At 38.4% G+C, this 14,917-nt stretch overlaps 1 protein-coding gene across 1 annotated transcript in view; it reads right to left on the reverse strand.

Annotated features, from left to right (window-relative positions):
- Positions 1-14,754, reverse strand: part of tbck (TBC1 domain containing kinase) — a 44,982-nt gene extending 30,228 nt beyond the window's left edge. Inside the window, exons 1-21 of the mRNA XM_069168047.1 lie at positions 14,634-14,754; positions 14,091-14,307; positions 13,369-13,441; positions 12,937-13,051; positions 12,738-12,811; positions 11,956-12,097; positions 11,767-11,827; positions 11,613-11,674; positions 10,628-10,689; positions 10,221-10,369; positions 9,231-9,369; positions 9,011-9,110; positions 8,183-8,232; positions 7,927-8,056; positions 7,564-7,662; positions 7,421-7,483; positions 7,185-7,311; positions 6,885-6,935; positions 6,692-6,775; positions 5,639-5,724; positions 3,549-3,585 (exon numbers count right to left, since the gene is read on the reverse strand). Coding sequence (XP_069024148.1) covers positions 3,549-3,585; positions 5,639-5,724; positions 6,692-6,775; positions 6,885-6,935; positions 7,185-7,311; positions 7,421-7,483; positions 7,564-7,662; positions 7,927-8,056; positions 8,183-8,232; positions 9,011-9,110; positions 9,231-9,369; positions 10,221-10,369; positions 10,628-10,689; positions 11,613-11,674; positions 11,767-11,827; positions 11,956-12,097; positions 12,738-12,811; positions 12,937-13,051; positions 13,369-13,441; positions 14,091-14,283 — 1,897 coding nt within the window. The 5' untranslated portion in view covers positions 14,284-14,307; positions 14,634-14,754. The remainder of the gene's footprint in view (positions 1-3,548; positions 3,586-5,638; positions 5,725-6,691; positions 6,776-6,884; positions 6,936-7,184; positions 7,312-7,420; positions 7,484-7,563; positions 7,663-7,926; positions 8,057-8,182; positions 8,233-9,010; positions 9,111-9,230; positions 9,370-10,220; positions 10,370-10,627; positions 10,690-11,612; positions 11,675-11,766; positions 11,828-11,955; positions 12,098-12,737; positions 12,812-12,936; positions 13,052-13,368; positions 13,442-14,090; positions 14,308-14,633) is intronic.
- Between the last annotated feature and the right edge of the window lie 163 nt (positions 14,755-14,917).

A 14,917-nucleotide genomic window follows, 5' to 3' on the forward strand; every position in this document is an offset into this window, starting at 1 on the left:
TGTTAAAGTGGATATCTGGCAGTGTGTGTGTGTGTGTGTGTGTGTGTGTGTGTGTGTGTGTGTGTGTGTGTGTGTGTGTGTGTGCGTGTGGGCAGAGTGTGACTGTGATGAGGCAGGCAGAGAGAGCAGAAGTGGGGAGAAAATGCCTCTGAGGATCTGCGCCACATTAGCAGTCAGTTGAGTAGACTGGTGCTTGTGAGTGACAGGCGGTGTGTCTGTGTGTGAATGGAAGATGACCGTCCAACCTTGTCTCATATTGGACCGGGGACATTAGCAGTCAGAAGGGCACACCTCCTGAATACTGGACTCACACACCGCCTCAGGGGGAGGATAAGGGGTAAAAGGGTCACAACTCACACTCTACCCCAGGAGTGGCCTCTGTGTGAGTGCATATGAGTGTGTTTAAGTGAAGAATGAAATATCCCACTGCAAAGTGCAGGGCTCAGATCAATGAATCAAGTATACTCAGACCAATTTGGCTACAATTAATGTAAATCACAGGTTGTATTGTGTCTTTAAAGAGTCTGGTGTCTCAAATTTATATGGAGAAGGCAAGAAATTAATCCAACAGTTTATCCACATGATGGAGCTGCCTAAAAGCAACAAAGGTTAATTGCATATAATTTAATTTGTAACAATGATCTGTTGTTCCTGCTCATATTTCAGTGATGTACCTGCACTCTGTGGAAAGATAAAAGTGTAATTCTGCCATCAACTGACAAACTGCAATCTGAGAATGTGAAAAAACTGAAATCTTTGTGCACCCTTGATACAAGAGGTTAACCACACCCAGGAAGACTCTTGGGTTACGCCAAATTCAGTACACAAAAACCTGCTAATTTCCAACTAATAAAATGTAGAATTTTATGACAAATCAGTTTTTGCACTTTTGCTGGAATAGAATTAAATCTTAAGCAAATTTGCCATGAAACATCTTTACATATTTTGGATACCTACACCTAAAATGTATCAAAAGACTGACAGGTATTTAATCCTTTAGCTGCTATGACCTCATCAATGAAGTGACATCTTGTTGGTTTTTGGTACACACAAAAGTACCATGTTAATGCAGAATAACACAGCGAGTCTACTATTACTACCTGTCTTCACCTACCAAACGCCTCCCTAATTCACAGGATTCAATTCAATTCAAGGCTCAACAGCAGTCCTGACGTCCCAGAACTACTACTTAAGTCAAAGTTCACAAAGACCTGCTAATATCCACCCTAATAAGATCTTGAATTTTGTGAAAAAAAATCTGTTTTTAAACTCCTGTTAGCTCAATGATTAAATCTTAAGCAAATTTGACATTAACCTCATTAAAATATCCAGATATCTGCACCAAAAATGTATTAAAAAAAAAACTCACAGGGCTTTAATCCTTTGGCAACCATGTCACGTCAATGGGAAGTGACATCCAGTTTAATGACATTAGAATGAGCATTTTCCTGTTCTGTACTTGCTGGGGGATGACAACACATACTTAAGACGCTATATCATCGTGCTGTCCAATTTGTCCAACTACACTCTTACATTTGTTTAGAGTTAAACTAACACTTTTCAACACTCTCACAATACAAGCTTGTTAGTCTCCACATAGGCTGGACATTGCAGGGCTGTTAGCGAACAGGTTTAAATAGAGAGGTTCCCTTTGCATATTCTGTCCACCTCAGCACTGTATGGTTGTACACATATTCTCATAGAGAACAGTGCTGCCATTAAGACTTCACAAGCTACTCTAACATTTTTGGATTCTTTGAAATTCAATATAAAAAATGTTCAATGTGACCCATGCATCCAAGGGGTGCTCTTAAAAATACTGTATTACAGAGGGAAAACATTCAATGTGGTATACAAACTCTCAAATTCTCAATATAAAAGAGTCTTCAATAAATATGGGCATAACAAGTTCTAAAAACACATGCAGCCTTCCTCATGGTTCTCTTGAGGAAGCAAGCTTGACGATAAGTGTTTATGCATTTTTATAATGCATTATATCCATATTCATTAAAGCCTTATTTTTACCACCCTGGAGTTGAGCGCCTCAAATTGATTTTGTGTGACCCCATCTTACCAATGGATCGTGTCTTACTGTATTGTTTTCCTTTATAATATCACCCAAAAATATTTTCATGAGCTGCAGGTTGGAATGCATTAATTGTGCGTTTTCAGCTGGATGTAAAAGCATGCAATGTGATTAATAATTTTTTAAATCGCTGTGTGATAACAAACATCCTTGATGGTTGATATACTGTATTTCATGGAGTAATTCGAGCACAATCAGATACTTCTTATTCATCACGTTGATAGTCAATATGCAGAACTGCAGCTGTCACTTTGTTATTACATTACGAGTAACAACGAAGTGACAAATACTTCACTTCAAGAGAAATACTTAACCAAGTAATGTTTGCATGTTGGACATTGGAATTTGAACAGCTTTATAGTTTTTGGACATTTGATTTACTTAATATATTCATCTGATCTTTTAATTCATTATCAAATGATTATATTTTCTGAAAAATATAAGTACAAAAACACACTCAGGTAAATTATGTAAAGTATGTATTTAGTCCTTTTCCATCACTGGTTTTATTCAGTCTGGCTAAATCCTTCTTCCACAGCTTTAGTCTTTGCTGTAACTACAGTCTGGAAACCCTGTTCACGTGAAGGTCTGCTCAGCCACTCTGAAGGGCTGAACAATCAGAAATCAGAGCAATGATGTAGAAGTAGTTCCAACGATGGCGGTGGAGGTAGAGTTTTGGCACATAACATAGGTTACATAGTGGTCAACGCTAATTGGTGAGAGGCAGTTACAATAGTTTCAAAATTAAACCTAGATCAATATCCATTAAGAACAATGACGAGAAAAAAATCACCAGCGTAGCCATACTCATATATTCATACAGTGAATTCGAGTTTTGTAATACCCAGTTAGGTTTTACAAATTCTTCATAGAAAATTAAACTGAGCAAAACAACTGAAACTGAAATGTTTTAACTGTCATGTATCATGTTACAAGTCAACTAAGCTTTGATAACTAAGCAAATTTCTCCCGCTGATGTAGACTGTTCAAGGCAATGGCAAACTCTGGAAAAACCCAGAAGGAGTTAACACTTTCTGTCGAAATATTTGCTGCTGGAGCATTTGAGAGTATTCTGATCTGTTCCCCACAGAAGCAAAAACATTGCTGTGAGCAGCTGTTGTATCAGGTGTATGCTAGGATTTTTTTTTTTTATATATTCTGAAAAATAAATGTAAATATAGATGTGCTGTTGGAAATCCCAGGTAGTGTAGGACTGAGCGACCGAGTCCTGTCCCTTCAGGAGTGGAATTAATTAGCAACAGTTATAAAGGTCACCGAGAGAAAAAAATAAAACACAAAAACCCACAGAAAACGTCCATACTTGAGCCCATGACCTTTTCAGACTCTTTTATTGATAGTCTAATTGAAGCAGATTCAAAATGCTCTCTAAAAGTTTTGGATTATGCTCAGAGCCACATGTTGTCAACATTGTGAGCAAAACAAAAAAACAAAAAATACTTACGTGTAAACATGGTTAGGAACCAGGGAATAGCATAAAGCTGTGAGGAGAAAAGAAAAGGAAAAAAAGACAGAATAAGATAAGATTTACTGGAAGCACATTTGTGGGATAAGATAGCTTTCATTTGTACATAATATTCAATAAGTTAAAATAAAGTGCTTGGAGCTCAAAAGAAATGAATGAACTATTTTTTACTAAAGAGATTTCTGTCCTTATGAAAAGCAGTACATGTCTTTATAGCCTCTGAAAAACAGGGAGAGTAATAAAGAACAAACTGCTGAGTTTTGGTTATCAGTCAATGGGGAGACAGCAAACAATGAATCTCACTATACCACTCTTGTCATCCCTCCGTCTTTTCTCTCCATTTCGCACTTCCCCGGGAGGAAATGCATAAAATTGAAATGAAAGAACACTTACACACTCCGATACTAAAACACACGCACGCACGCACGCACGCACGCACGCACGCACGCACGCACGCACGCACACACACACACACACACACACACACACACACACACACACACACACACAGCCGCTAACCAACTGCTCTAACACCTGCCAATTGCTGGTCACTGTCACCAGGGCTCTGTTATGTTCCGCAGTCGATGGTCTGGTGCCCAGAAAATGAAGCTTATCTCAGCCAGTTAATTGATAGCTAATTGCGAGGGTGCCGGCGACTGTTCAGTGGACCTCTTGTGTGCCCAAGAGTGATGAGCAGGAGAGAAAGCCACTGCACTCCGAATTTCATCATCACTCGCAACAGCTCAGCAGCAAGACTGTTAGTCCAGCCAGATTGGATTAGTGTAGGTGTAAATGGCTGACCCAGGAGAGGAGATGTGGCCAAATTGGAAGTGGCCTGAGTAAAACCACTAGCTACATGCAATCTGACTGAACATGGCATTACTGGGCCAGAGTACTGGTACACCACAAGGTCTCCCAAATTATGTGTTTTTTTGCACAAGATCTGTCTTATCTGACAGAAAAACTGGAGTGTTATTTGTGCATATACAAGAAATTAAATCCATTCATACTGCAGTGACTTTTGGTTTTTTTTACGGCTGATGGATTTATTTATTTTTGTCTCAATAAAACAATGGTTCAGAGTGTTATCTGAAGTTCAAAAGGAAAAAAAGGGAATTATAATCTGTAAAGTGGAATTACTCTTGATTTACATCAAGCATTATGGCTGTATCATCAAAGACAGTTTCAGTATTATGATGGCCTACATGAAAACAGGCATACAAAGTCTCCTTTAAAATGTACTGTACGTGCAGTGTCAAGTCAGAATCATAAGGGCATGGGTGTTTTTGAAGAGCGAAGTGTGAACGACATAGGAGCAACAAATTGAAGGAATCACAACAGGACATCTGTTCAAGATAAGGCTTCGGTTAAAAAAATAGCACCAACACCTAGAGGCAACATCGCTTTTTTTCCGACACACTTTACATTCTGACAGGCAATCAACAAGCACAGTTTGGTGCTTCACTTGCACCACATTAAAGCTGCAGCATCAGAAAGTGACGATAAGGAGGCTTAAATCCTTGACTCCTCTGTGATGAAAGACCACACTTCTCATTGGGTAATGTCTCAGAGGCTGGGCCACAGATGACACACATTCATCAGCACACCAACTGAAACCCTGGAGAGACAGTGGAGACTTTAACCTTGTCACAGTCTGAGCAGAGCTGGAAGAACGAAAGTGAAGGGCAGAAAGAGGTGGCACAAAGTAAGAGAAATAAGGTAAGCCTGGCAGAGGACAATCATTAAGTGTGCCTGGCAGACATTAGTCTCTGTATAAATCATCACCAGTGGACTACGGGGAGGACTTGACCCTTGCTGCGAATTGTGGAATGGAGGATGTGGAACAAAAAATGTCATTGACAATGAAAAGATATACATAGAAATCCATCAATGGCCATTTCCTTTGCCCTTGGCATGGAGCCAGAAACTAAGAATCATTTCTTCGTATCTTTGACTTCCCATTAAAGATAAACTTGCATTAAAAGCAAAAATGCTGCTATCTCAATATATCCTGCACTGCTGCCTAATGTCATCAGTCTGTCTGGACACTTGCACTCCTGGAAACTTACATCTGGGATGAAGCCAATCTCATTTAGATGGTTGCTTAGCTCGGGGTCGTGGAAGGCAATCATTTGGGAGAAGACAGTCAAGTACTCTGTAACACAGATAAAAAGGGCAAAAGGTCTATACTTAATCTATTGTGTAGCTTTTGCACTATAAACTGAAAGAAAGTGGACTTGGGAAATTTATAGTTGTCAGCGGAGAATACAAAAGGTATCACAAAATACGCAAAAATACACAACGTTAACTAATAAATTCTTGCATGCAGTAAATCAGTAATCAAGGAACGGGATCTCTAAGTTTATCTGTTACTTTATGATAAAGAAACTGTGGGAGGAGAGGCAGTTTTGTGACCTTTTAAAGATTAAAAAGAGACAAACGATCACAATGTTGCATTGTGCAACCTTGGAAACTAACTTCTATGAATGTTGAATGAAAACTCATGCTGCTTAAAGCTGTGCTGCCGCCATTCTTCACTCTGTACGTCAACAAAAGAAGCTCTGACCAGACAGATAAACATTAACTAGCTCTCCAGGGCATCTAGCAGTGGAAAGAAATGATAATAGTCACATTCCCTACAGAGTTCAAGAGGTGTATGGGGCAGCTGTTTATCAGTCACATTGGAATTGCTTGTGACATTTCTCTGCAGGCATTTGCAGTTTCATTTGTTTTCCCTATCTCTAAATGATGTGGCTCAGCTGCAAACTCCATTAAGACAGACTGAAATTAGTTTTCACTGCTTTGGAGCAACATGGAGCCAAAATTTAATCAACATTGAGCTAACGGCTTGATGCTCTGTGCTAGCCGATAATAATTTGTTTTTGAACTTAACTGAATGCTCTGACCATGTTTAATACTTATCATTATATTATTTAACATGCAGTGGCAGTTAACTACATGAGCTCAAAAGCACTGGATGGCTAAAGAGTGAACAAGTAGCACAGAAAAGTGGAAGAAAAGTGAGTAATTTATATTGCAATCAGGGGAAACAAAGAAATAAATATGGCTTTGAGATCACTTTACTGCATCGATAACTTCTCCAGTTACACAGTACAGCTCACCTTGGATGACATGCGAGTTATCCTTCAGGAAGAAGTTGTACAGGTACTTGGGGATGAAGGCAGACATGCAGGCATATGCCAAGGCTGTGAAGAGTAATGACAAAAAGATGAAAGGAAGCAAAAGAAAGAAACGTAAAAACACTCAATAGTTATAGAGGTGAGCCACTGGAGATGTTCAAATTGAAATTCTTACCTTCGTTGTTGAAATTCAAATATAGAAATGGGGCACAAAGGGAATCCAAACCTGAAATGAAAAAAAATAACACAGAAGTTCAACATCGTTCTCCCTGTAGGGTCACATTGTTGTGCCAGAGGGCAAATAAGGGAGTTTACAAAATGTGACAGGACCTCCATCTGGTGTTCAGTTATGTATAGTACAACACTGCAAGTCAAAAGGAGAGAAAAGCTGAGGAGAAAAACGACAAGATCCAGACACATAAGACAAACACCAAGTGAGACAGTAATAGAGATTGGTGGTGGTGGGGGGACTGACCCTGCCAGTAAACCAGGTCAGGGTGGGAGACCACCCAGGCTTTCAACACACGCCTGAACTTGATGTGGCCCTGAGGAGATGACAGCAGCTCGTCGTACTGGTGGCAGCGTGGGATGTCCACCTCAATCTGTAAAAGTGCACAAAAACACCCCAAAAAACAGTATAAGGCAAAGTTCTATTAAAATGCATTAAAGATGCAGTGTTTTACTGCATTAAACTATCAAACAGTTGTATACCTGTCTGTCAGTTGGTATGGGAGTATCCTTGTCAATACTTTCATATTTAGCTTGAATGTCACCCTGTTAACAGAAAGAGGGATCCCATAAGCAAAGATAAAATTGCACCTTTTCTCAAAACAGGATTACGGTTTGTTTTGTACCTCGATGCCTAGCAGTGCAGCCCATGCCAGTCCTCGAACAAGAGGGGGAATATCCACTCTGGCCTCTTTCCACACGAGGTTCTTCTTGTAAGGATAGGCCTGAAGACAAAACATCAAACAGAAAATATATTATCCAGATTTAATCCAACAATAACATGTTTAAATAATAAATTGTACTAATAAAGAAAATAATATTTGACTTGAAACAATCACTCTGACCCTGACCCTTTCAGGCTCTCTTTGTAATGAGGAAATAGACACGTATGTGAGGGATCCCATCTACAGACTCTGAGTGCGTCCTTGTGTGTATATCACTTAAAATGTATGCATGTGCGCGTGTATTAATTTGTATGGAGCCCAGACCTTGAGCAGTCTGTCAAAGAGGATGATGCGGATGAGCTGGTACTCAGTGTCTCTCTCGCGAATGATGAGTGGCAGCGTGACGGTGGCCGACAGCTCATTGCTGCTGTTGGACTGGGGCAGGCTTGACTGTCTGGAGGAGGGAGAAGGCAAGGCATTAAGACATTACACCAGCCAAAAGAAATGATGGGGTGATGTGAAAAATAGTGACAAGGGAGGAGAGGATGGCAGCCGTAAGTTAAGGATGGAGAGTGCTTACTCGTCTTCAAGGAGAGGGTAATAGGCTTCTCCTGCAACATCCTTCAGTCTCTGAAAAGGGAGGCCAGTTATTCTCAACAGTTCCTATTATGCAGTTGGATACCAGATACAACATAGAAAAAAATATTGTTTCAGTCTCTCAAGGATTTCATCGAGGTTTTTGTGATTGTTGCAATCATAAATGCTTGATTTAGCGGCATCTTTTCTAAAAAAAAATTGCCCAAAAAAAATTAGATTTTTCTTAATCTACTGCCTAATAAAGAGCTATATGGAATCACGTCCTATGATAAGAACATACTGCACATCAGAAAGAAAAGAAGTATTTTAGTAAAAAGGCTAACTTTGTTGTGCTGTAATACCTTCAAAAGAGCCTGTTTTTGTGGAAAACTTGTGGGAATTTTGCACAATTGATTGCAAAAATTGCTTCAGTTTGCATTTATAATTGCTATCCCAAGACAGCGATTTCCTGGAGGGAATGACTATTACACTATTTACATATGTATCTTTGTTATCATTCTAAATAAAAAAAATTCATGAAAAGGCAAATTTCACAAAGATGTATGATGCAACAAAATGTATTACTGTTCAGCACACTTCTGTCAACTAGGGCAATCAACAAGAACTTATTAATAGATACATGTAAACATAAAACTGATTTATTCCAGTGTAATGATGTAGTGTTGTTGTCATTTCTTTGTCCTTTGTTCCTCCAACAAATTATATAAAAGGAAGGAAGCAAAGATAATTGCAAACAGCACAATGATGCACATGCAAAGTTTACAGATTTACCCCATATGGTAATTGTCTGCTGATTTGTCTGTTGTCTTACATTTCGGAGTTGGCACAGAGACAGTGTCACTGTCGTGTCATCAAGCAGGAAACTCCGATCCCTGCCCTGGCCAAATGACTCCCCATCCTCCAGGACAAAACTAAAAAGAAAACCCCAAAACAGAGAAAGATGGAGACCATTTATCTAATCTTAATATTGCATAAATGTAACAGATACCTAAAGCAGTAATTGTGGGTGTTTGAGGATGTGAGTGACGTACTTGGCCAGTGTGCAGATTGGAGGTTTGGACTGGATGATTTCCTTGTTAGTCAGCTCCTTCTCTAGGTCTCCGCCAGCCAGACACCACAGATGGTACACCTCATCTATGGCGCGCTCCGACAGGTAGTCTTCATCATCATCTAATTACACACACACACAAAATAGTAAAACTCTTCCCGACAGGCGCAGGTAACGCTACAACATAATGTTACTGCATGATTCTTTAGTGGCAAGCAGAATAAAAAAATTCATGACATGAAGGCATTTCATTCATACGACAGAGGAATGTTTGTGTAATTGTCTTAAAATTGTATCCAAATAAATACGACCTTTGAGAATGTATCTGGCCTCCAACAAATAAAACAACTACAGTAAATAAAATAAAATCTCTTACAGGATTAGAGAGCATGTAGAAAACGTTATAATTTCCACTGTTACTTTGTTTTTCAAAATGTTTCTGGATTTAAACACAGAAATAAAGGAGAAAACAAAATCTTGTAAAAGTTATCCTTATCCGGATAAACAAAAACAAAAAAAAACACCTCTTGTATTCAGTCCTGTTTATTTTTAGGTGGGCTTTACATATAGTATGTTTCACAAACTTGAAAAATGGAAATAATTAGATTAAGTGCAATTTAGAAAATAGAGGTGGGAGCAAATGTACATGAAAAATAATAAGGCTGTAGTGAGAAACTCAGTCATATCAAAATTTAATGCAATTATCTTCTAGTCCAATCATATCTTACTTAGAATGAAACCTTCAAGAACATGAAAAATATATTTAAATCAAATGTTATTCGCGATATCAAATGTAAAACTAATATTGATGCCAGCATATTAAATTAAAGCTACTTCAACATAATCAGTTTAGTTTTTAGACAATATTTTTAAAGACTTTTGTCGATAGAGGAGGGGTTTGCCATGCGGTTTGTGAGAATGTAGTGGTGTCAGTGTAAGCCTGTATATTCATTAGTGTGTAAATGGGGTCGACCTTTGCAAAGGTCACTGATGTCGTCTGGGAGCTCCAGATGTGCACAGCGCAGGAAAGAGGAGAACAGGCTAACAGGCTTCTGGAAGGGTGTATAGTGGCAGGAGATGCCATTAAACACGGGGTCTCTCAGGAGCTCTGCAGGAGTTGGCCTGGAAGATGTATAAAAAAACTACTATTACCATAAACATTTAAAGTCATAAAAGTTGCTAAAGGCAGTGTTATGCAAAAGTTTGCATCTATTCATTTTGATATCATTTCACTTGCTTATTTTAGGATTGATGGATCCTCTTTGACGTACGAGCAGCAAGGCTATCTCATAACCTGCATTAGCAAAGTTTTTTGGAAACTAAATGGCAAATGTCCTGCAACAGGATATGATCCCCCAAAAAAACCTGTGCTGTCCTTACCTTTTAGATGGAAGAAAGGCCAAGCATTTCCTTAATAGATCAAGAACATTCTCAGGCAGCTCCTGTAAATATTATGTAAGTATTATTAGCTAGAGTAAACACAGCACAGACTGGTCTCAATTATACTTCCAGTAATAGCAAAGAGTCAAGAGACACATTTAATGCTTTACACAAATATACATGTGTAATGGAGTACATTTAAAAATACATTTAAAAAGTTTAAATTGTGGTATTCTAACTTAGAGGACCATATCAAATTTCTATTAATAATCATTTCTGGGGATTGGTGCGTCAGACAGATGGTGCTGACATACAAATAGCCCTCGATCATGCCAAAAACATCTACAAACTGCAGTGATTACAACGGCTAGGTGTCAAACCAAATCAAAACTAGTTAAGTAACAACAGAAATGTGTCTGTAGCACTGATTTCAATGTGTCAAAAGCTGGCACCAAATGGCTTGTTGATTTACTCGTACATTAAGGGGGAAAAATTAAAACATGTTTATATTCTCAAATAATCTATCTATAGAACAAGACACATTTAAATAAAAAGAAACAGAACTGAATTTCTCTTTCACTGGGAAAACTAGGATACTTTTGGTTTGAACCACCTATTGCACTGCCTACCTGAAAAGAAACCTATACAAGTTTCGATTAATTCTCTCCTACATATCTTATTAAAAAACTTTAGAATTAAAATAATTTATTATTTGTGTGAATAAATAGCAATTTTAGGTTAAAATGTCAGAGTCACTTTCATATAATATTGTTTAATTCTGGCATCCGAACGGAAATTGTTGGTATCTAGTTGGCAAAAATATGGAAACCTATAAAAGACAGCCAGCCCAAGTACTATATAAAAGTGTTATTTCTGAATATTGTAAGTACAATAACATGTCAGAATTTTAAAGTAACTGCAAATGATATGTTCTCTTTTTTTCTAAACCCAAACTGGATTATGTAGACAGTGATATTAAGTTTACCTTAATGGCATCCAAGCAACCGTGTTCCTCAGCAAGGACAGTGACAATGTCATCCATGCAACCTGAGAATGACAAACAATATCACAGCAAAAGCCTGACTGAGTTTAACAGCATGTTGCTCAGTACTTAGAATGATTACATCCTATTCACTTACCCAAGGTTAAGATGAATTTCAATCTCTCACTTATATCAATATTCTGCAGGAGTCGTCTGCCCTGTAATTGATTCACCGCATTAGATTTTAGGGTGCAACTGTTTTAAAGAGCATGAATTCAGGCATAATAAAAAAATATTGTATGAATGTCGTCTTTTTGTATGGAGAGGTTTTTTGAAGGATTCTTACTGCACACAATTCAAAGAGCAAAACCCCAAGCGACCAGACATCAGTCTTGGGTCCTGAGGGGAGAGGTGCTTCATCATGGGAGGGATCACTGGGGTGGAAGGAGCCCTGAGCAATCACCTCTGGAGCAAGGTATGATGGGTACCTGAGGCATAAATATGAGAACAGATATTACTTTGACAGCACTTACTGTTGTTAAATCAGTTAATTAAACCGAGCTGATTAAACAGTTCAATGCAAAAACATTCCTACATTCATTACACAGAGATGTTGAGTTTCTGTTATGCTTTGTCTGTTCCATTTCATGTCCAATATGAGAAACTAATACATGATATTGTCCAAACTACATAATCACTCATGTAAAGCGATGACATTGTTCACATTCCTGTCATTAAGTGATGACTAAAACATCTGTTTCTCAGAACGATCTGCGTAGCTGTTTGACAGTTACATTAATTACACTTTCCCCCCAGATGTTTTACTGAAAGTCATGGGTATGTGCCATCCTTCCACATTTCAATCTGCAAAAGGATATTACACAGAGATACTCGGTGGAGCACAAAGGCCTTTGGATTACAATAAAAGTTGAATGGTTTGTTACAGTTCCTCAACCAGGAAGCAATTATGATGCCTGGAAAGCTGGTTTCTCTGGGAGAGGATGGGCCAATGTGCATCCATGTCATGGTCAATTGCCTGTTTTTTATTTGTCTAAGAGCAAACATACAAGTGAATCTTTAAACCTGTGCAGACAGCTAACTGTGATGAATGAGGAGACAAAGACATACCCGATGGGAAAATCTACATCTGCTCCATGATCAGTCATGTGATAAAGGCCAAACTTTGCCAGCTTGACATTTCCCTACAAAGGCAAAATCCATCGTAGAGTGACAGCATTAAATTCAGGTAAGTATTTCATTGTCTATGAATTGGACAGTCATTTAAACATGAATAAAAAAAAGCTCAATACTCATATTGAAACAGTACCTTGCAGTCCATGAGCACATTGTGTGCGCTGAGGGCTCTGTGCACCAGACCATGTTTGTTCATAAACTCCAGACCTTCAAGAACCTCATAGGCTATCTGCAGCACCTTTTCTGGGCTAACACAAACACAAATCTTTTTGTGGGTAATGGGATGACAGTGTCAAATAAAATATATGTGGATGAAATTATCCACACTTCCAAAACCCAAGTATTAGAACCTCCACTTCTCTTATCCTCAGCCAGTAGATAGCAAGGTTAATGCATAATATTTACCCTGCCATCAAACACAGTATTCTTATTAGCAGTACAAGGTTGGGATATGTAAGTGCTTACCAGTAAAAATGAAAGGAGAAAAAAAACAATGGTTCTCTGATATACAGTACACTGTGATTACTGCTGAACAATAAATGAGGACATTAATGATCATTATTACCTGGCTGTTTTTCCTTGTTTCTGGAAATCACTTAAACCGCTCTCGTAGTGTTCAGCAACAACAATCAGCCGTTCTACACAGCAAGACAAAACCAAACAACTGAGTTATTAAAATCAATAATAATTTGTTATGAGTAAGCATGTATTAATAATACATCTGTTTCTGATCTAAGTCTAACAAGATCAATAAAATGTTGTGAAGCATAGTCATTTGTAAATTTTTTATGTTAAAATGAAAAGAACATATTCATTTTTTATCACATTTGTATGGTACACAGTATTGCAGTCCAAAACAATAGTCTTGATTTTTGACTCTGTCATAGAGGAGTGTATTAGACGATAATTAATTAACTAATTAATTAATTGTAATATTAGACTATAATTGTAATATAATTTTTCCAACAAACTAAAAAGCCGAGGACCAACACAACCAGGGACTACACTTAAAAAAAAATCTCCTCGACTGGGAGAGTACTTTCTGAATGTTCATGAACTTTAGGGGTGGACACAGCCTCAGTAACTCAAATTGTTACTTTACAGGCCATAGTTTTTGGTGTTGGTGTGTTGTAAAATAACATTCATTTACCGCTTATAATTACAAAGCTGATCTGGATAAAGTTCATCAAGGACACAATATAAAATAAAAATGAAAACATACAATTTTATCAAACGTGAGTACAACAGAATTGTGGCCCTGACATGGGGCCAGGCAGAAAGTCATACCATGTTTCCCTCTGGAAATGTCCACATACTGGCAGAGTCTGGGGTGAGTGATGGTCTTGAGGATCTGGAAACGTCCCAGGATTTTAATGGAGTTGGGTGTAAGAGGAAGTCCGTTGCTACCACAGACATCATGTGGGAGAGCAGAGGCAAAGAAGGTGAAGGCCCCCAGCTGGGCGTCTTTGAGAGGCCTCATGGTGCCACTGGCCTGAAACAGAGACTGTGGAAATAAAATGAATTTGATCTACAGCCAATTTCTCATTCATGGTATTCATTGTGAACACGGTTTGAAAACATAACAAAAAAAAAAATCAGGCAAAGATCATCATCAGAGCAAATCGGTTAACATAGATTAACACTGACATTTTATTACAACACATTATATACAACACCATGTACTTGTGATCACAGTATGTTAAGATACAAAAGACCCAGAGTGAGCGTGTAATGATGCTGCAGGTCAAATCCACAGTGTGCATGGAGCTCAGTTATACAAACAACTGCCTTCTCGGCCTGCTAAGAGGCCAATGATGAAGAGTGCATTACCTCAAAAATGTGTCTTCTCACGCTTAATGGGAAGGCTGAATGCTCATGTCGGTAGAGTGAAACTGAAACGACTATTATTGTCCAAATATGTTTGAAATGAATCCTTTTCCTGCCTCTGCGACGTGACGGGAACAGCTGAGTGCACGTGATCCACGACGTATATTTCGCGCGACAAACAAGTGTCTGGCTGACAACTTTCTCAGACCAAAATAATGACTGTGGAACTTAAATCGATCAAAAAACACATCCTCAGCGAAGTTGTCATTGAATATATACTTTTTATT

Source organism: Embiotoca jacksoni, unplaced genomic scaffold (assembly GCF_022577435.1).
Source record: "Embiotoca jacksoni isolate LCO1_2020_lvr unplaced genomic scaffold, fEmbJac1.0.p SCAF_4, whole genome shotgun sequence".
NCBI lineage: Eukaryota > Metazoa > Chordata > Actinopteri > Embiotocidae > Embiotoca > Embiotoca jacksoni.